The 22,031-nt window shown below is 50.4% G+C and overlaps 3 protein-coding genes across 3 annotated transcripts; all 3 read right to left on the bottom strand.

Annotated features, from left to right (window-relative positions):
• Positions 1–18,057: 18,057 nt before the first annotated feature.
• On the bottom strand, positions 18,058–19,042 carry LOC128731116 (chymotrypsin-1-like). Its single transcript, XM_053824214.1, has 4 exons — positions 18,979–19,042; positions 18,499–18,899; positions 18,272–18,421; positions 18,058–18,195 (listed from the first exon to the last, which is right to left on the bottom strand). The coding sequence occupies exons 1-4, from the start codon at positions 19,040–19,042 to the stop codon at positions 18,058–18,060; spliced, it is 753 nt and encodes a 250-aa protein (XP_053680189.1).
• A 313-nt stretch (positions 19,043–19,355) lies between these two features.
• LOC128726385 (chymotrypsin-2-like) lies at positions 19,356–20,203 on the bottom strand. Its single transcript, XM_053820193.1, has 2 exons — positions 20,146–20,203; positions 19,356–20,080 (listed from the first exon to the last, which is right to left on the bottom strand). The coding sequence occupies exons 1-2, from the start codon at positions 20,201–20,203 to the stop codon at positions 19,356–19,358; spliced, it is 783 nt and encodes a 260-aa protein (XP_053676168.1).
• A 622-nt stretch (positions 20,204–20,825) lies between these two features.
• On the bottom strand, positions 20,826–21,680 carry LOC128726374 (trypsin delta-like). Its single transcript, XM_053820182.1, has 2 exons — positions 21,192–21,680; positions 20,826–21,125 (listed from the first exon to the last, which is right to left on the bottom strand). Exons 1-2 carry the CDS (start codon positions 21,678–21,680, stop codon positions 20,826–20,828), a joined length of 789 nt encoding a protein of 262 aa, XP_053676157.1.
• Positions 21,681–22,031: the final 351 nt, after the last annotated feature.

The following is a 22,031-nucleotide window of genomic DNA, read 5'->3' as shown; positions in this document are numbered from 1 at the left end:
GACCGGTGAACATTTCCTGCTTCCGGTGGTGCATGCGACGTCATCGTCGTCGCCGCTGTGTACCGTGCTGCAACGGACACCGTTTCCACGGGGACGGTAAAACTTTCCACCGGCCCGAGGGCAGTGATTTTGCCAGAAAAACATGACAAGGGACATTACAACGGTGTGTGAGCCTGTGAGCCTGATGCCAGCGACCGAGTTCTCGAGTGCAGCTTCGGTGCACCAGCACGGGAGGAAATCATAAAAAGCCGGTCTCGAGCCGCGCCACAGCGAATGGTGAACCGTTTTAAGCTCACTTCCTGTTCCCCGGGCACTTGTCGTAACGACGCGCAAACTGCCCGAACGGTCCTTCAATGGTGGAGACGCCATTCTGGACGTTCCAGGCCGGACAACGGAGGCTTATGACACTTCTACTGCGCGGCGGGAAGCTGCGGACTCGGGTCCGTGCTCATGTTTGCGCCCATGTGCCACGCTTGGAACCGAGTTCGTGCTCATGTGTCAAACTTTCTCGGGCAATTTTTCACCACCCACCGACTGGGGTGGGTGGTTGGAAAAACAAGCCCTCAAAACGACGCTCGACCATAAACTGCACCCTTATCCTGGCGAGTCGTGCGTTCGTTGGTGACTTTGGCGTTCACCTCGACGGTTGGTCAATTTTTCCTCGTTATTCTTGCAGGCTTATTTTTCCTTCACAAGATCAGCGACCGTGGGAAACGTCGATACGCCGTTTCGTCCGTTCGCCATGTCCAGCAGGGAGGGCGAGCTGATTAAGCATTTATGCTAATTAATTACTTTTACCTTAACTCTTGTTTACTGCTAATACGAAAAGTGTGCTGCACCGGTGTGACCGGTCGAATGTCGACCGGTGAAATGCGAACACGCGCGAAAGAAATGCGATAAAGCTGGCCGAGCAACAAAAAACCACGACCAAAAAGAGCGAAGTAATAAGCCGTGGCCTGGTACTTCACCGGAACAACTTTACGACCCTCCCACGGACCAGGTCGGGTAACTATAATCGCATCCAGCGTGCGCTCCTCTCTGGGGAACGTTCGATGGTGCCGCGAACAGCCGTTCGTTCCAATTATTTACAACCCAACCTCGACCGGTTAATGCTCAGACGCACTGCTGCCTTACGTAACTGTTGTTTCTACCTTCTTTTTTGTGTCTGTGTGTGTGTAATTTTTCTCCCGTTTATTTCCGGCCCTCAATCGACCGTGTTCCCGGTTTGGTAGCACCGTTTCCACCGCTTCGATTTGATTGAACTGTGTGATTTTAGCTACCTGCTGACAAGCGTTTTTATTCGTTTTTCCTCGCTCTCTTTTGTTCGTTGCCAGTAGTGCCAGGGGCGGCTAATTTATCTCATCGATAAGCGCGATAAAACGCTTCCATCGCTTCGATTGCATTCGAATGGCTCACTTGAGCTGATTGGGCAGTGGCTTACCTTTACTCAGCCTCGATTTCTCGATGTGTTCTTCACACCTAGAGTGAAAGAGAGAAAATAATAGAAAAAGTTAATTAAAAGGTTTTTTTTAACGTCAGTATTTAAGAGAGTTAATTTTGATGCGTGTCATTAAAATGAGAAGGCTCTAATTTCGCCCTGATTTGGCAAATGACTAAACAATAAAAGCGCTGTCATTACCATTAGGATAGCTTTTTTCAAACGAAATTACTTATCTCATTTGATTTCTATAGATTTTTCAAAAGTGTTTTTTTTAACTTTTGAAGTTGAATAAATTAGTACATTTTGTTTATTTAATCACAAATCGTTTTGAAACGAAAAAAACATTCCTTCAAAGCTTTATCTTCAACAGCGACATATTTCCAACGATCCAACACCATTCAATAAGCCGCATTTAACGGTTCAATGGACGATTCTTTCCTTTAACCACCATCAAACAAATAGCACCGATCAGAAAACACAACGTTAACCCATCAGTGTCATTGCTTCGTTTCCTGAGCCCCACGCGGGCGTGCAATTACGCACGCCATTCAACGCTAGGTGGAAAACTAGCCCGATTGCGCTCCCCGGGGTGCCATTGTGCAAATGATGAATGGGAAAATTGCTGGCAAGAACAGTGACCAACGTAGCAAAGAAAAGAAAAATAAAAACAGAAAAACAAATCACACGGCTGCAACTATGTGCCTCTATGCGTTACGCATTCACAATAAAATCGACGTTCCTCTCGGTACGCAACTGAACCCACTCTCTGAAGCAGCATCGTGCGCGAGTGGTTTGTAAATCATCCATTGTTGCACGATTGCAGATCCCAAACCCGATAGCCACCGGGTCCAACGGCATCCGGTTGCAACCGCGAACCTAACGAATTAATTTCCATTCGCATCCGAAATCCCCGTTCGTCCGTTCGCTCCATAAATGATGATTCAAATAATCTACCGAAATTCGAGAGACGACCGCATCCGGTTCACGGCACATCCGTGTGCATCGCTCTCTCTCTCTTTCTTGCTGTTGCATTAAACATTACAATGACCGGGACGATCGGCCATCGTGCGCCAGTTCGCCCGAGGCAAGATGGTGGATTGCGTCCATCGGGTTGCTGTTTGATGTTGCCGCCATTCTAGAATCCAATGCACCGGGTTTCTGCACCGGTCAAAGCCATTGTGCAAATACGCCCCCGAGTACTTCGATTTGTGCATGATTCACGATTTCGATATTCCATTTTCGGGTGTGTTTGCTCGTCAAACGAATGAAACCAGCCGGCTCCATTCGTGTACGCTTGTGGTCTCGCAAACGGGGGAAGAAAAAAAAACGATTTCACCACGTCATCAGGTGTCGATTGGTGTTTGGGCCGCTGCTATTTATTATTTACAACCAACCCCACCGGGGTAGTACATCTAAAACCAATAACGATTCCATCCGTGCCCGAAGGCACGCGCGCGCCGCGCCCTTTAATGGCGCTACAATGGGGCTCCCAATGACAAACGATTATGGGGTAGTTTATCAAACTCTCACCCACCCACTGGTGGGGACCGAAAAACAAAACACCCAAAATCAACGCACCGAACATCGGCTTTACAACCGCGTCGAAAAGGCGCCGCGTCCTTCCGAAAAGGGAGCGTTTTATTGCGTCGAAATTATTTAAAGGTGGAAATGAAACCTCAAACCTTGCGCCACAGAAAAGCCTTGGACGTGGCATGATTGTTAAATGATGGGTCGATTTGCGTGCTGCTTAATTTATGACGAACTCGAGCCATCGAGCGCTACCGCTGCCAACCCGGACGGGCAGTAAAATGGCGACCGACAGCGTTGGATCGCTATTTTTCACCACCCAAATGGGCACCTGACTGGCCTTGGCGTCCCTCGACCGTGGAAAAAGCACTTCCAAATTCATTTTAACTCTTATTTACATTCATTGTTTCGCCTCGCGCCGATTGTTTTGCGTTCCAGCTTTGCACCCGTGAGTTGCTGAAATTTCCATCACTCTAGTGCCTTACAGAGAAAGGAAGGAAAACGGTGGCGAGGGAAAAACGTTGCTGGAAAATCACCCTCGTCCAGGTGGTGCTTGAGCGTCGAAAGCCGGAACAGCAGCAAGCGAGTGAGTGGGACGATAAAAGCTCGTTTTAAAATTTAGCTGCCCCTAATGTGACCGAATGGATGCGCCAGATTGGGCGCATTATTTTTCACTCCAGCTGTGGGGGATTGAAATGCGGGTGCCTGGCTGCTTCCGTTATCATCTCGAAACCAACCCAGTTCTGCCTCCGTTCCCGAAGCCCGAATAAAGGGATGAAAATTGAAATGGGATTGCAGCGGAGCGTTTGGAGAGCGAAATTTGATTTTCCCCACTTCCGTCCGGTGTAAGAAAGAGACACTCGCGCACAAACGAACACAAATAAACCGCTTGGCCAAAACGTTTGGCCAGGGATAAACTAACGGCCTGGCGGAGGGGCTGTTCTCCCCTATTACTCGCTTCCAATTACGTTCGCTTTCAAGGCTGTAGCCTTTATCTTTTGCTGCAATTTTATTTTTATCGACATGGGCAAATTTCGTGGAAAAACTTCACGTCATATCGGCTCCGTTTCTAGGCTCGAGAGGACGAACGGATTCTAGTGAGTGGATTGTGAAACGCACGACGTTAAAGAGTGATAGAGATCGACCCAGCACTGCCTGCGGGAAAACGTTCCGTCCAATCCGAACGCCGGCTTTGAATATGATTTTAATGGGTTTTTCTCCCCATTCCTTCCGAGTTTCGAGTCTCGAAATGGTTTATAAGATGACGATTCCCGGACCCGGACGAAATTGAATTCGAGCGCTCATTTCGCATCGGCCCATTCATTTCGTCGCTCCAATTAGGGCGGGGGACAGATTATTGAAATGCTTTGTTTGCGCCGGCCCCATCGCCGGGATGGTCCACCCCAGCATGAGGAAATCTGTTCAAATTTTGCAACATTGTTACGGTCGTAAAAGTGAACGACCGGCCAGCAGGACCCCGAAAACGTGGAGAAATTGCCATGAGCCACCAGGCGCCTCCATCGGTGACCCGCTCAAACGCGCCACCAGGCGTCTCCATTCACTTCCAACGACGGTCGTGACAATAATTGCACGAAATAGAGCTGTCGACAGTTGGCGGCACTTTGAACGCCACCATCAAGGGCCTGTCAACGCCACGTTCGCTTCCCCGAGTGCCGGCAGAAACAATCGAAACTCGTCGTCGTTGTTCCCAAGCGTTTGCAGCATTTTAGCACCGATCGCCTCGGGGCCGGTGCCAGCTTATTTCAATGCTTATCACTTTCCCCATTAAATCCTCTCACCCATAAAATGAGCGGACTCACACAGGCCTCCACCTCAACGCCAACTGTCCAACACAGGCCCTCGGTGACAGCTCCATTCCTAATCGCGCTATCGAGGGAATTATTTTCAGCTCGAAACAGGGCTCTAAAATATCACACACACATCCCAAGCGCCCAGCGGGAATCAAACGCGATAAATTGCTTCTCCAGCGCGCGCGACCACGGTGCACATTCACTTGCGGTGTTCACTCGCAACGGTCCCTTAAATATTTACCCAATTTTAAAAGCTCTCGATTAAAACAAGCGCCCCTCGGCGTGCTGTGGGACACGATGGACAGCACCCGGACGTTGAGTGAGATTTCACGCCCGTCAGCGCAAGTGGCTCTGGTAAAACAACGGCACAACGATACTCCCACACGGTCGCCCCTTGTTTTTGCCGCACTCTCGGAAAAGCACTCACAAGGGCGTGGGTCATGTCCAGCAGTCGCACAACCGATCAAAGTACGCACGCGAATGCAACACCGGCTAGACTAGAGACCATCGCGCCCGAGGGGGGCACAAAATGTGCAACGCAACGTGAAAACAATAAATAAAACCAACCAGCCCCCGGAGTTCGGAGTGCTCGCGGTTCAAGAGGCGGTTAAATATTTTCCGTGTCAAGTGAGAAACCCTCGCCGTTTCGCGGGAAAGCCCGAGCGTTGCTTCCGCGGCCAAAGCCATGCAGGTCGCTTGTTGAACAAACTGGGCCACCCTGGGGCGGTGTGAATGGAATGAAAAAACTCCTCCCCTTTGGAAACCAATCCGGCGAGTGTTGCTTGTGGCAACCCGCAAGGCACTTCCAAGCGGCATGATGGTGGCTGCAGATTTTGAACGCTTGCTGCTGGCCACCTATGCGCTTTCTCAACCCAGCGAGAAAATGCTGATATACCTTCAAAAATAAATACTACCCGCAGTTGTGCGTCAAATTTGCGATTCTCTCTCTCTTTTTTCTTCTGCATTCTCTGGCCTCGTTTTTCACCATCACGAATGTTCGTGTATTTTCTTTTCCTCACACACACATACACACGAAACAGGTTCTCATTAGTGTGCGGATCGTTTGTACTTGCTTCTTTCGTTCCGGAAAAATTCATCCCACTTTGCTTTTCTAAGCCCGCGTAAACATAAAAATCCCCCCAAAAACAAACGTGCTCGCAAGGGAGAAAATATGTTAACGGAGCCAACATCCATTCGCTGCTTGGTGTATTTAATTAGCAGCAGTTCGGCAAACGCGCAAACAACATTATGCCGTGCAACGGGAAGGACCCAGATCAAAGGTACAGACGGAAGTTCAGGTAACCACGTGCTGTTCTCGTGCCAAAATACTAACGCACGAGTCACAAACGTGCTCTCTTGGGGAAGCATGTGAAAATTAATTTTATCGGGCTTTAAAACTCCAACCCGTTTGGCTGTAAAAAGCAGGAAAAATAAAAAACGAGGCCGAACGCGTTTGGCTGATTGTTTTTGTATTATCCAAACCCGTCGTTTTTTTTTCACGCAATTTTTTTTGTTTTCACCCCGAACCCAATCTCTAATGTTGTAACATTTTTAAAACGAGCTGAAAAAAAAACCAACTGGCCTTGCGACTGCGTGCCTTATTTATTACCACAGCGCGCTGTCCAGGCCAGCCGGGAAAAACCACAAAAACCGGAAAGACCCCAAACCCAAAACCCGCTTGTACACAGCAGCTGCCACAAGGACCCGCACCATGTTCCAGAGCGCTCGGGAGCGCAAATATGTGCGCCCATATTTGTGTGCGCGTTTAGCCGGTGGAGGAAAGAATTTGCACCATTATGTTCGTTGCTGCGGCGGCCGAACTGGGTTTGTTCCGGGCAATTTTTTTCTCTCTATTCCTCCCCACATGAACGCCTGATGTCAGCCAGTAAGGTTATGTTTTCCACCACTTTTTCCCCTCGGAAAAATCCCGATCCCAAACTGCATTCCCGGACACAGGCTCATCGGCAACGCGTGTATGCCCCTTGGCCTGATAACAGCCTGGTCGGGCCTGGCGGCGCGCAATCTCTGGCACTCTGGCTTGCACCCGATGGTGTGCCTCCACTCGTTAACCTTTTTCGACTTTGGCACTTTGGCACCGGAAAAAGGGGTCACTCGGTGGCGCGTGTGATGCCCCAGGACTAACGCAACTCCAGGCCGGTTCCGGATGCAGCAGGAATTGCAATGCACTGCGACGGCAACGCGAGAGTTGTCACCCGAATGGGACCTCTTAGGCCTCTAGCCGATATCTGCACTCTGTCCTCTGGGGGTTGAGTTGGAAGTAGGATCGAAAAAAAAACGAAACACAAACTCACCCCGATATCGGTGACTTTCCATACAGCAGCGTGAGCTCGCCGGGCCACTCGGCGAAAAAAGTTAATTAAATTCCGCATTTATTCTCGCTCTCTTTCTCTCACTCATTTTTCTCTGGGAATAACTTCCAGAAAAGTTCCGACAAACCGAGACGCCCAGCTAGCCTGGATCGGTGCCAAAAGTGCTAATCCGGATAATTGAAATTAAAAATTAACGGATAGCCGGCGGAAGGCGAAAACGGCTAAGAAGAGCAAAACGAAGAGCGCGTTCGAACACACCCAAAACCGGTACCATGCCGGTCGACATGAGTTTCCACTTGTTTGCCGGCATTTTCCTCGTGCCCTTCAAACTGTCATCCCGCTCGGGTATGGCGCTCGGTAAATAACGCGTGAAGTGATTCAACAGCGCGAGATACGATTTTCCTGGCATCATCATGTGGCCTTCTTCGGCCGAAAAAAAACACCCGAGCTTCAAAACCGATCGATGAGCTTAAGAAAAGCTTCTTTAGTGGTGAGATTTTCCCAACTCAACCCCCGTTGAAGCTACCTGTTTAAGACGCTGCGCTAAAACACTAAAACACCCTAGTGCCGGTCTAATGGACCAACGAAAAACTCCCCCGGACCGATTACCGGGAACTTCCCACCAGATTGTCGCGTGACTTTCCACTTTTCCGTGTGGCTGGGCGTAATTACAAGCACTAATTAAGCTCATGATAGATGTCGATTCGACGAGAAGAAGCTAGTGCCAGCTGGTACGCCAGGTTTTCCCGGAGGGCACGGCCTGCTCGGATGGCGGCTAAGATTAAAGGTATAATTATGAGCCATCCGCATCCACCCAGCCTAGTGGTGGGCGCATCCGCTTCCACGAGAGTCCCGTCTGGGAGTTAACGATCTGGAAAAATGGCTAGACGACAGTGTAGGATCACGCCAGGTAGGCGTTCACATCGCCTTGCCATCGTGGTAACAACGACTAACACCAACGTAATGGTCGCCATCACCGCGATGGTGCCTCCGTTTAAGATCGTTTATCATCTCCAAGGGTGGGCACGGCAAATGAGCCGCGAAGGAGCCAAACGCAGCTCCCAAAAACGCGCCAGGGGATATATATGAGTTAATTAAACCGTTTCAAGCGGGCAAGCTCAATGCCGCCACCGGAAGGAAAATGAGCCGACGGAAAAGCACCCTTCAAAATGGGGGCACGAACTGTTCGCACTTAATCCGCTCTTATCAGCATATCTATCTTCGTTTGTCACCCGCTAATCAATCTACGAGCTGATCTCTTAATCCAGCTGCAATCTGTGTCTTTGTGTGTATTTTAAAAAAGGAAATTCCCCAACCGCATTACATTGTACAAACGAGATTATCAACACACACATGGCAACGAGAATGACGCATCATTTTAAAGCACATCAGGACTTCATTACTTGTCAGAGCTGCAGGCAGCTGGCTTTAATGCCATCACGGTGTGAATATTTCATCACACTCGAAATGCAACGGATCGGGGGACAAAAAAAAACAACTCCACCCAGCACCGTATCCTTCCGAAGTTCTTCCAGCGAGCTCCTGCCAGCTCTGGCAGGTTCCATTAGTCACGTGCGTCTCGCTCGAAGATGTGCCTTCCGAAAATCCTCATCCGGGCACGGCACGGGAAAACTTACGTTATGACGAGCATACAAACACAGCTCAGCGATGCAACCGTCGGGTTTGGTTCGGCCCGCGGGAGAAAACGAGAAACCAAGCACACGCTTCAAACACGCGAACGCGAGCCCGGTTTTAAATCAAATACCACTGTTGACAAGACTTTAACACAACGCCAAGCGGTCTGAGCGGTGTTGTCGGATGATAGGCCCTCGAGCAGTACGCAAGTACCACTCAGGTTTTGCTCCCATTGTTTCTCTGGGCATCTCGCGTATCTCCGAAAAGCTTCCGGCCCTTCAGGGCGTCATCTTGATTTCTTGTGCAGAAGGCGCTCTTCACGGTGGCGTACGAGGCTCGTAAATCTTTGTATGTGTCAGAGTCGCACGCGGTTCTGTGGGCGAGCCGTTGGTTTCCATTTTCCGAAGCTACCCCACGCGTTGGAGCACCCGGTGGGTGATAGAATAAACGTTTTACTGCGCTCGAGCTCCACCAGGTCTGGCAGATGGGAAGGGGATTGAAGGACACGCTTCTTTCTTGCGCCACCGAATGCAGCCATGAATCATTTTAATTTGAAGATATCTTTTGTGTGTACCGGTGTCGCAGTTAGGCACCGCTATTAGGTTCGGCCATCGTCCGTGGCATGTTCGTGTCATGTTTTTTGGGAAGGCGTTGTTCCGTCGATGCCTCGCCAGGTAGACCAACAACCCCAGCATGCATAAGGGGTACCCATTTGAAGGGATCTGTCCCTTTTTCTCATCCCATCTATCAGGAGTGCAACTTAAGCTCGGTTGTCTTCTGACTGCCACGGCATCACAAGAGCCGAACCGGTGTCGAACGTATTTTTGATGTGCCATTGTGTCACTGAAGAAGCTACCCAAGGTACCGTGGCACTTGGCGATTGTTGGGCCAAAGTTTGTGGGACGCAAATTTACAAGCAACTGCTGGAGAAAGCCCGGCCTTCCAAGGATCGTCAGCACAATGATGCACCGACATGGGGCTGTGGGTCTTACCAGCGCACATCTCGTGACGAATCACCTTCAGCCGGTGCTCGACCGCAAGGATGATTTAATTAAGGCGTTCCTACCTTCGTAAGCCCAACCGAGAAACGTGAGCTCGAACCGGGGGCTCTTTATTTCGTTGCATTTTGGGACGACAAATGACACCTTACCGGCAGGTGGCTGTCTGTGACCCAGATGCGAGTACAGTTGGTGCTACTTTTGTGGGTTTATTCTAAATTGAAAACCCACGCCCAACACAGACAAAAATAGGTGCCCATTTCCATGCACCAAACCAGCGCTAACGAACGTCAATTTTACTCCGGGCCGACGGGATGCAAATTAAGGATTCATTTTTACGCTCTCATTTCCAACACGAGAGTGGAGAAAATTCCTTTGTCAATGCTGCTGAGGGGGCTGCTTTAGGCGAATGATAAATTGTTTCTATGATTCCACGTGAAACCGAGCGTACGGATGCGAGCGATGATTAATTACCCGCGGCATTGATCATCGCTTTGCGTGTGCGGGAAAAGCCCACCCCCACAATAGGCTCACACACGCGCGCGTGGGATTTAACTTTTGCCGGCGGCGTATTTCGAACGCGGCTCTCTTAAACCTGTCCATCATTATCTGATGTAATTATGAAGCACTTTACGGTGTGGCCGTGGCTGTTGTCTTCATTCGTTTAATTCCCTGATCGTGCGACGTTTGAAAGCAGGAAAGATGGCCCAGATAATGGTCGTGCATTTATCACGTCCTTTGAGGCGTGCTGCTCATCCCTGGAGGCTCAACATTGGTCCTTGGCCACGTCGTGGAGGATAAATTTGCAAATTTACGGTGGCAAACAGATGGCGCAAAACCAAGGCCAAGAAAAGCCCACAAAAAGAAGGGAAAAAAAACAAATGCCCACCCACAAGATGGCAGATTTCATTACAACTTACGCAGCGTTTGAAAGTGAGGTCGCTGGTAAATAATAATCGTCCTTTCACTGGAAACCTCGACCACGGGCGACCGAGATAAGATGCCGGCACAACAAGCCCATCACGGTACAGCTTCGGCTAATTAGATTAATGGAAACCACCATCACGACCACTGTTCCAGTCGAGTGCCATCATCTGTCCATGATCTTAACGCCGCCGGGGAAAATCGGCAAGCCATGTCCGTCCAAAACACGCGCTAATGCCATTCCGGTGTAACCCGGGCGAATAACAGCGCGCTTTAATTAACTATTTTTGCGTCCACTTCGACGGCCCACGCACCGAAAAGTTGTCGAATACAATTCAGCCCCGGGTGCGATAAGACGGTGCCGGAAAAGCCACCATTTAGCGATTGATAAACCTCCCTGTGGGGCCCAGTTTGGTATTTTATTTGCTTTCTTTCTTTTTTTTGCCGGAGGGAAAACCTCTTCGGGACGTGCTTTCGCATCTTTCTCGGAAGGACGCAAAGGCACGCCCGAGGGAAAATCAACGGGGAAAACATCCTCAACTCGATGCTCCACGCGCGAGTGTCCCGAGCACCCGAGTGACCGAGTTCCGGCTGGTTGGAATTATTTATGGTGTCGCAGTGGAATTTGCCCATGCCCAGCATCGCGAACACTCGGCCCAACCGGTGGCTGACGTTGGGTAAAAATTTTAAATTGAATTAAACCACACCCGGAGGCGAACGCGTCGCGTGTCGGAAGGATTGTCGACGCGAACACAACGGTCGCATTATTTATGCATGTGCACAGAATGTGCCGCTCGAGAAACAATAAACGCACCGACAAGTCCCGTGAGAATTCCAGAACCACCCACTACAGGACCTGGCCCCTGGAGCGGGAGTGAGGCTTTTCTCTATCCTCGCTCACCCTCCCCAAGAGGACAATCTGTAATTCCTTCGCACAAAATCGCCGCAAGGTACACACATTCGACCGTAGCGGCAGCAGCAGCAGCAGAAATACTACGATTCTGACTAATGGCAAACACCAACGAGGCGTACCAGCGTTCGCCGCAGGTTCGCCGCAAACTTATCTCACTTTTAAGCGCCCATCGCAACCCCGGACGCCATTCAGCACTTCCTGCGCGAATTTTCCCGGCACTCGACGGGCAGCAACATGAAACGGCAATTTTCACCCATTTTCCCGCCACCACGCCAAGACAAACTGAAAATGATAGGCTGAATTAAATTTAAATAAATTACTCGCCGACAAAACCGTTTCGCATATTTGCTGGGATGCCTGGAGCAGCTTCGCGAAAAGAGACTCTCAGAGGCTGCTCCTCGAACAAATGTGGTTTACTTTTTCCAGCCGCGCCAGCATCCGGCTCATTCAGCATTCCGTTTCCGTTCGCGATCGAACACCGTGACGTTTGGTGCGCTATTAGCAGCATGCTTCAGATTCAGGCGAAATCCTCACGCGCAGCACTTTGCGAAAGGTTAATTTGTTGGGAGCGCCCTGTTGGTGAGCTTACGCCACGCCACGAATAACCCCGATCAAATCGAGTGGTCGGTGAGTCGAAGAATGAAATATTTACTCCACCACAGCCACACGGCGCTACCACGACGTACCGCTAATTATTGTAAACGGATATCCCAGGTGCCGAAGCGAACGAAAGCCTCTTCAAGCATCTGGCACGTGGAAAGGACGCCACGAGCAGGATGGTTGGAATCATTATCCGCCCGAGAGGCCGATTCAAGAGTGGGCGCTTGTAGCATGTAAAATTAATCATCAACCCAGCGATTCGGCTCGCCGGCAACAGGACTCGGCGGCCAAACGCACGCACGCACACAAACACACGTCCACAGGTGGGCCCAGGGTTAGCATCTGTGCCTGGTCGAGAGGAAACTCGCCCGGAATATTCATGGGCAAACGCACATCGATCGCCATGCTGCCATTCTCTTTCGGGCGTATCGAAACCGGTGGAAATGGCACAATGGCACAATTGGTGCGCAGAAAACTCGCATTCGTTTCACTTGCGGACGTTTCAATGGCTGTGCTTGTTGTGCTCGGCAAAAAAAAGAGTATACACACACTCACACACTGAATACTATCCTTTTGCATTTCGCGTGATAAACCTACGCGAAAACCTCGCTCTCGGTGAGGCGCGTTTCCACGCGAACAGTAACCTAAGTGGCAACCATTTCAAACCGGCGGATAAAAATCGAACCCCACTATAACCGGGAAAGGGCCCCACGCAAAAAAAAGGGTACATCAATCCCTCGTCACGATTCGATTGAATTATGAGACCGAGGCCGCATACTTCGGCGAAGGGCTCGCACACCATCCGGGCTTTCGGTGCCGCGCGGATTCATTTGACCGGAATCCGGAAGCTCCTCGTGAGAAGGGCCCTTTTCTGCATTCTTTGCCCGGTCGCTCTCGCGATGATGTTCACTTTCAGCTCGATTAGGTTTTAGCTTTCACTGCGGGGGAAAAATAGCCCATTGCTCCGGTTGGTTGGCCAACTACAGGGCAACCGATCGTAGGCAGCCACGGGATGTAACCTACCGAATATTTGATCCCAGCAGGCGCTGCAGGCTATCGCACTTCACACGCACTACACCTTCTCATCGGTGTTAACTCGCACAACACACTCCTCGTAAGGGAGGTTTGCGATGTCACCAACCGAGTGAACACTTCCGCGTGGAAAGCCACACTCGAGCGCACAGATGCTTTACCATTAGCTACACACTAGCGTGGCTCGTCAACACGCCCATCATCACCATTAGCGTGGCATATTGGATCATTTTCGTCGAGCACCTCTTTGCTCTTGCTTGCACTTAATCACACACGCACGCACAAAGGACGCTGAGCCCTTTTTTCTCGGAATCAGGACGCGCTTCCCGAGGAGCGCGATTATCTCGCATTCAGGTGGACGCGTTATTTTCAGCCGCTCGTTTTCGTTTCCTTTCGTATTTATTTATATTTTTTTTTCTTTGTTGTTTCGCATTAACTTCACACTCGTCCCTGCCGTGCTGCGGCTCCCGTTTATCCGTTTAGGCTGGTGAGCGGAAATGTTAGCACCGTTGGCTTTTTCTTTCTGTTAAACACACTCGCATCCGCAGCACAGCCCGGTTGGCTGGGCAGAATCTTTAAACGCACCCCCGGCTCGCCCTTCCGGAAGGGTAGTTTAGCTGGAAACAGGCTTATCGCTTCCGCAGATGTATCGCGCACGACCTAACACGCCTCGCGTAACGCGGTTTGCTGCCGGTCAGCCTCGAAACCCGGATGCCGTCGCCGTTCGGCCGAAGCTGAAGTCGGAATTGTCAGTTGTCGGTGGTGCCACCTACGATGGGGTGCCGTTTTTCGATGGTGTTTCGAGCTCGGAACTCAGAAGACTCGACGAGAGAGAGAGAAAGTGAGAGAGTTTTCCCGCTCCCAGCAGGGACTCATGAGTGGGAATTTCCACGTGAAAATTGGGCCTCGTGCAGGGAAGGACAAGTTGTGCCAAAATGCATGTCAAATGATCAGCTGGAAGAGTCGGAAGGTAAAGGCGCATACAACTGTAAATGTAGAAAGCTTGTGGGAAATCTAAGTTATTAGGAATTCATTAAAGTTTAAGCTACAGTTTAGAAACCGACAGACGGTAGAGAAGGATACAGAAATTTTTGGCAAATGACTGAGTAATAAACGGCTTATATTTCTTGAACCTGTATGGTTCAATTCTATCTATTTTTCTTCAATGAAAAGAAACAATATCTCACTTCAAAAACATCTTTAAAAAAAAGAAAATTCAATTTCACTAAGCTCGCCACCTCATTAAACATTACATTGTGTTTATTGGTTGATCTTAAATCTGCAACCATTGCTACGGAGAAACACGTCGGCTTACAGTAAATTCTTCATCCCTGTCGTTACGAAAGTTCTCAAAGCTCTCCCAGCAACACCTGCCCGGAGCTACGAGTCACTCAATCTCACGCCAGCGAAGGATCTCAAAATCACCCGCCACATACGGACAAATTGGCGCTGCTATCGCTTGGAAGGTATCCGCCTCGCTGAGCGTTTAAAATCGGAAAAATGCACATTTATTGGCTGGCAAAAATGTAAACTTACAAAAGGAGGTAGACGATGGAAAATTTTACTTCTTTTATCCATCAATTTTCACAATCTATTTGAACGGAAAGATTCCTGCAGATGATTAAAATAGCCGCCATTTTCCCATCCCCAGCGGTTGAAGGGATTGTCCGATATTCCTTCTCGCCCTCCTTCTCGCCAGGATGCAAAATCCATCTCGATCCTGGCACCGGCTGGCCACACCAGTAAACGGGAAGTAAAAGCGCAACCGAGCCAGCTCGAACGCGGAATATTTTCTTCATATTGCAAAAGTTCCAGCACCATCACCACCAAGGCACCCCAAGCGCATCCCTCGTTGGGGGAAAACTGATTAAGCAACTGTGAAGTACTAACCAAGTAAAGCACGCCCCCTAACCCCCGCTCCCCCCTCCTATCACCTCCCCAAGAGCCCGCCATTGTTCGACATCTCAAGAGAAGGGGAAACTTTCAGCAGTTTTTACAATTGACTCACTCGAAGCCCGTGATGCACGCACCGATGCACCGCGTGATGCTAAACGAAAGGCACTTTTCCTATCTCAGCTGCATTCACTCACCTCCCACAGATAACCTGCTGGGTCACAGTACGTGCACCACACACACACATACACACACACGCGCGTGGGTAGCCGACTTTCCCAAACTTCAAAGCACGGCCCACCTTCCGAGAAGCTGCAAATTTCCTGCAAAAATTAATCCCCACGCGCGTGGGAAGCTCCGATTTCGGGGGGCCAACCACGCTATCGGCACCGCGTGGTCCCTTCGCTGGTCCTTTGGCGCTGGTCCTACCCACCCAATCGCTGCTCACTATGCCGGCGAGTTTTGAGGAAAATTTCGCTTTCATGCGCCATGCGCCCACCGCCGAAAAATAAAAAAAAACGTACTTAGAAAACTCGTTACCTGCTCCGGTGAAAGATAACAACGAACAAGCGAACGGCAAAAAGGGAGAAAGAAATCAACGATCGGTGGACGGGAGGGGAGGGGAAGGGTGGTGGGTGGGACAAAAATCCTCTTACGCCCCGCCGGACGGCCAGACGTTTGAACTCGAATGGTCGAGGATTAATTTTCGGGTATTGTTCCTTTACGCCCAAACCCCCGTGTGGACCGTGGGAAATTTGGTGGAAATTTTCCTTCCCACCCGGTGGGCGAGTGGAACGGAAAATAAAAAACTCTGACCGATTTCCCACGCTAAGCTGGGAAACTGGGCAGAATGTGCCGGAAAGGTTTGGGGCCCTTCCCGGGCGTTCGCGCGAGAGCGAGAAGAGAAAAGCTCAAAAAACAACCCTAAAATTACCTTTTTGCTGCAGATTGGGGGACCCTTGTCTTTCACCCTCCGCTCCGTCACTCTTGGCACATTGACTCACCCTTCTCATCATTAACCGGTCAGCGAGGCGGGGGGTGGCTTTTCCACGAACGATCCACGAACCCCACCAACGGTCGATGGATTGGATCTGCGGAAAACGGGATCGTTTTGTTTTGTAATTTGTATCGCTTCAGCGGGCGCACGGGGTGGCAAGCGGACCACAGGAAGAGTGGGAGGTAACCATAATGGCGGCACGGCGGCAATGGGCAATTGAACGTCATCGTCGTCGTCGCCGGTCGGTCGGTCATTGTCAGTGTGGTTCAATTTCAATGCTCGCGCCAGCATCACCGGACCAAGCGACGGCTGAATGCGCCTCCATTGAGCCAGCCTGCATGAGCCACCTCTCGCTACTTACCGATGAAATTGGATTCTGGTTTCAATTCCCACCCACTCCGGCGGTGGGGGACTTCGTCCCGCATCGGGTTCTCGCTTAACGAGCTGGTGAAACGCGTCTAAATGTCACCGAAATTGGATTATCTAATTCTTGTTGCCTTCGGTTCTCGATCGACCCGCCAGGCGTTGCATCGATTTTTGTATGCACCTTCTTCGCTGAAGCGATCCTGACTGAGTCCGTGTCCGTCATGCAGCTGGCAGACTGGTTGGCTTTCAGCGAGAGGTTGTTTGAGGAAGAAGAAACAAAAAAACACCCACACACTGAAATAAAATAACACATGACATCAACGGCGGCGTGGGAATCGGCCCGTGACATACCTGTGTAGCGATTAGGCAGCGCACCGGGGGCCATTTCGACGATGCTCGAGTGAATGGAGTAAGCGTGCCCGGGTGAGGGTAATTCAATTTTGACAATCAAATCGAACGGTTATTTTGCTGCCAGACGTTACACGGTTTGCCCGCCGCTGTACAGGAACACAAGCGGCCGACCGGATGGGGATTGAAATAAATTGCAGCGAATGGGTGTATGAAGCGTGAATCGACCGTTTGAATCGACCTTTTTCAGTACTTTTGGGGCTAGAAAAAAAAAGCGGGACCGTGGATGATTTGTAATTACTGCCGTTTGATAGGAATTAACGAACTGTCAGTTATCTACTTTTTCGGTTAAATGCTAGAGCTTTAACGCGTTGCCTTGCTGAATCTATAACTGAAGCTTAAAGCTCTGATGTCTTTTTGATTTTGAGGAAGAATGTCAAGGATGGGGGTTACTTTGGCAACATATCTGCAATACCTGAAGTCGCCAATAACACAGTGAGCTTCAGCAAACTAAGAAATGCGTTGATTCCGTCTTACAAATCTATATAAAATGACCGGGACCCAAATAAAAATTGACAACACAACAGTTAAAAACACAACCATTTCTGCGTCGTCAAAAATCGACTGAAAACATCATTTGAATTTGAATACGACCAATGCTTTTCAAGACGCCACGTCCAGTTTAGAACAAATCTGGCCTTTTAATTTCAAGGTGTTTGAGTGTCCCTATAAGTGTCCCAATAAGACAAATTTCCTCTAGATACCTTACAATCAGCTGGACGAAGAATGTCGTGCATTGAAAGTTAGTATTTAATTTTTCCTGGAGAAATCGATCTTCCAACTCCGGGAACGAACACCCATGTTAGGCAATGCCAAAAGAGCCATCAATAAATCCAAAGCAACCAAAATATCATACGATAAACGTGATGCCAATATTACACGTTCCATGCTACTTATGTTGAAGAAATTTCTCACACATCATAATCCATCAGCTTCTTGGTACACCTTCTACAAGATTAGCTCACGATCGTTGCTTAAAGTTGTTACTTTTCCCGACCTCTCCCAACACCTTCCAGAGAGCAGAATTGCAAACTTCGGTAATTCCAATCCGATAAAACCCAGCGAACCCAGATAGAGCCTTATCGTGACCGACGCCGTCTAGGAACGCAAACCAAAACAGCACAAACAAACTGCCCGTTAGTAGAGTTTAGCGTTTGCTTTATTAACCGCTTATCACTCGCTTTAAATGAACCCAAGAATCCAGCTACGCACGGACGAGATACGCGTAAACACATCCGGCCGGCCGGTCGCACACGGAATGCCCCATGAGGCCACGCCGATGGCATAGTTGTCCAACACCAGTGCACCACCCTCGTCACCCTGGAACCAACGAAAGAGCGATCAAGAAATCAGTAACCAGTTGAACGAACAAGCAGAAAGAACACTCTTATCTTACGTCACAAATGCCCTGGCCTTCGCGTGTCAGCGTGCACAGTGAGGAAGCTCCAATGCGCCAACCTTCAGATCCCAGGAAGTTCGCACAATCATCGTTGCTCAGCGTGTTCACGTTTAGGAACTGCAGCGCATTGGTGTTGCTACCACCAGCCTGAAAACAGCAAATCAATGAAAGCATTAGAGGATCCCTGGTGTAAAGTTTTGCGTTCCAAACACCCAGACCAGTACCTCAGAAGCTCCCCAACCGAAGATACGCGCGCGCTCAGCCGCACCGATCACGTCCGCAGAAAGCGCTAGAGGCTGAATGGACTGCGTCAGAATGAGTGGTAGCGCCGTCTGGAACAAAGCAACATTGTTCTCCAGCGTGTTAACGTTGAAGTTCGGGTGCGTGATGATCTGCAAACCCCAGTACGGGATGGCGGCGGTGTTCAGGAACCGTGATCCAGCAACTGCCATCGTAGCCGTGGCCAACCGTCCTGACAAGCAGCTTGCAGACGTCAGAACCATCCGGTTGCTCAACAACGTGCCACCGCAAAGGTGCCCATTGAGGGAGTTGCGCAACGACACCATCCACGGGGCATCTCCGGCAACGGTCGCGATTCCACCGACAATGCGACGATCAGGCGCAACTGCATTACGCACGCAAAGCCAAATGATTAACATACATATCCTTTTTGCTGATGGCGTAAACTTCCCGCGAATACCTACCGAGAGCGGATGAAAGCGCGAGCAAGGCGCTGAACACCAGGACGCACTGTTGTACACGAACCATCGTAATAATCGAAGCACTAAACCACCACTGGAAGCGTTCAACCTCTTGGCGTTGCAATTTATGGGCTCGTTCCAGCACCTATCAGCGATAAGCCAATACCCCCCATGAGACGAGAATTGTTCGATTAGGATAAGCTTCCAGACGCGCAAGTCACCCAATCAACAAACCCCAAAGTGATATTTTGAGGCCAACCGTACCTTTAAAAGATTAGCCGCTCCGCGAGCACCATGAGTAAGGGAGCATGTGTGTGTTTGGAGTAGGAATCATTTGAAGTGACCGTTTCGTTTATTTCGTCACGATGGCTGTAAGCCTCTCAAACGAAGATGCCAGTGATTGCAGAGATCCAGGCGCGGAATGCCGACACACGTACATACACGTCAGGATAGCCGACAGCACACGGGATACCCCAGGACACGAGTCCCACCAGCTTGCCGTCGTCCACGAGTGGACCACCGGAATCACCCATACAGGTACCCTGCGCGGTCCGGCTGTACGTGCACAGGTTGGTGGCCTCGATAACTCGGTTCGTGAGCTTGCTGAATCGCTGCTTGCAGTCAGCGTTGCTGATCGTACGCAGTGCCACGTACTGCAGCACTTTGGCCGGTATAGGTGCTCCAGTCGACATAAGACCCCAGCCGGAAGCAAGAACCGCTCGGTTAGCAGCCGTAAACGAGCGGTCCATCTTCACCGGGAACACGGCCGTGTTGAAGTGCATAGTCATGATCGTCCGCACGGCCGCTACGTCGTTTTGCTGCGTCCAATCGTTGTAGTCCGGATGCACCACGAACTGCTGGATGTCGTAGGCGAACCCGGTCTGGGCCGTGGTGAGAGCACCCGTGACGGCGATCACGTTGGAGGGCTTACGATCGATGACGCAGTGTGCCGCCGTGAGGATCCAGCGGTCTCCTATGATGGCTCCACCGCAGAAGTGGAAATCCGAAGTCGTCCGTAGAGACACCTGGTACGGGAACTGACCCATGACGGCGTTCATTCCACCGATGATGCGTCCTTGCCAGTCAGCGGTCCGGAGGGATCCATCTGTCGGAAAGCGAAGAATAGATCATTGAGAATACACTTCACGTGCCTACAGCCGGCACTACTACCTTCAGCACTCGCCGAAGAGGCTAGACACAGCAGCACAAACGCAGCGATGCGATTCATCTTCACGAGCAGCACGGTTTCAGTTCCCACCAGAAGACACCCTTAGTGCAGCTAGTTCACAGTTCTTGCCATTTCTCGCCCATGCATGAACATTTTATAGGACGGTGCCTCTGGAGAAGCATCATGCACCAATGACCGGTGATTCCAAGAATTTAGATGCGAAAGTTCAACTCCTATACCACGTTGACAGCTTACAAGGGACTTCACGTGCTCTCGACCGCACCAAGACACCGCATACTGACAGTTGGCTGACAGTGGATGATGATTGATAGTGCCGTTCGGAGCTGATAAGAGACTCACCGATTGGCACATTTGCAGAATCTATCGTGCATGGTAGATCTGTATTAGACATACAATATACTGTTTTGTAACTCCGGGCATCCAAGTAGGCAGCAGACGAACGATACTACTGTTAAGTGTTCAAGAAGTAAGTCACCCAACTACTACCGTGAGCTCCACAGTAACGCGTTAAATAGACGTTAAAGACGTTTGGATTCTAGCATTTCGCGTGAACCTTCGCAGTAAGAAGAACCTTTTCAACCGATCATTAACGTTTACGTTTGAAATGTTTATTTTGATCTGTCAGACTACCTAGAGAGAGAAAGTGCGCCCCCTCAGACGTTTAAATGAGAGTGTGCGCCAGAATCCATCCACGGTGGGACGAGACGCGAGCATACACATCCGGATAGCCTTCACCACAGGGAATGCCCCAGGACACGATACCGTGCAGCTCTGCTCCGTGCACAAGCGGGCTTCCAGCATCTCCCAGGCACGTGCCCTGACCGATCGGGCTGCTCGAGCACAAGGTGTTGTCGAAGATACGCGCATCATAGGGTGCAGCAAACCGAGCACGACACTCCAGCTGCGAGATCACGTTCACCGCGATGTACTGCAGGTTGTCAGGGAACGTGGGGTTCGAGAACTGGAACGAGAAAATGATGATTAAACCTCCTGGTGGCTAGACCTAGGTGTACCCGTGTAAACTTACTTCCATGCGTCCCCAGCCTGAGACGAGAGCTCCATACGCAACGTTGATGTTGTACGATCCCAATTGCACGCCCTGCACGGCATCACTCAACACCATTAGCGTGGCCACTCGCACAACAGCAACGTCGTTAGCGAGCGTGGCATCGGCAAAGTTGGGGTGGATGACGATTCGGCGTAGACCCAGGTTGAAACCACCCTGGCTGAGCCGGTAAGCTCCAACAACGGCGCGAGTGTCCTCCGTCGTACGGCCAAACATGCACGAAGCCGCCGTGACGATCCACTGCTGGTTTAGGACGGATCCACCGCAGATGTGCATGTCAGTGAGCGTCCGCAGTGACACCTGGTACGGGAAGTCACCATCCTGCGCGTACCGACCTCCAACGATGCGGCCCTTCCACTGCTGATAGGCCGGATCTGAGGTGGCCGGAGTTCCACTGACGGCTGCCGCGAGGAAGCCCACGATCAACGCTACAACTGCGATGCGGTTCATTGCGATGCTCAACACTTTGTGTTACCTAACCGAACGAAAATTGTCCTCCACCACCGGGTGATGGGAGATTTTTATACGAGCTGAAGAACTCGCTTATCGCCGTTAGACGGTTTCAGATTCTTGCAGGATTAGGATTACGAAGATAAAACACCCAGTCTTCCTGTTCTTTCACCTCCACAGTGGCTATTGAGAGAGGGAGACGAAAATACCTAACCCCTACGATGTCTGCAGCTGGACGGGACGATTTCCTACACCCAGGAAAGCTATGCGATCCCTGTTATATCTCATACCCACGCCCCTGCGTCAACATCAGGAACGCATCAGCCCCTTCTCGCTGCCTATTACGTGAAA

The sequence above is a fragment of the Anopheles nili genome, chromosome 2 (assembly GCF_943737925.1).
Source record: "Anopheles nili chromosome 2, idAnoNiliSN_F5_01, whole genome shotgun sequence".
Lineage (NCBI taxonomy): Eukaryota > Metazoa > Arthropoda > Insecta > Diptera > Culicidae > Anopheles > Anopheles nili.
This window is presented reverse-complemented; position numbering and strand designations above follow the sequence as displayed.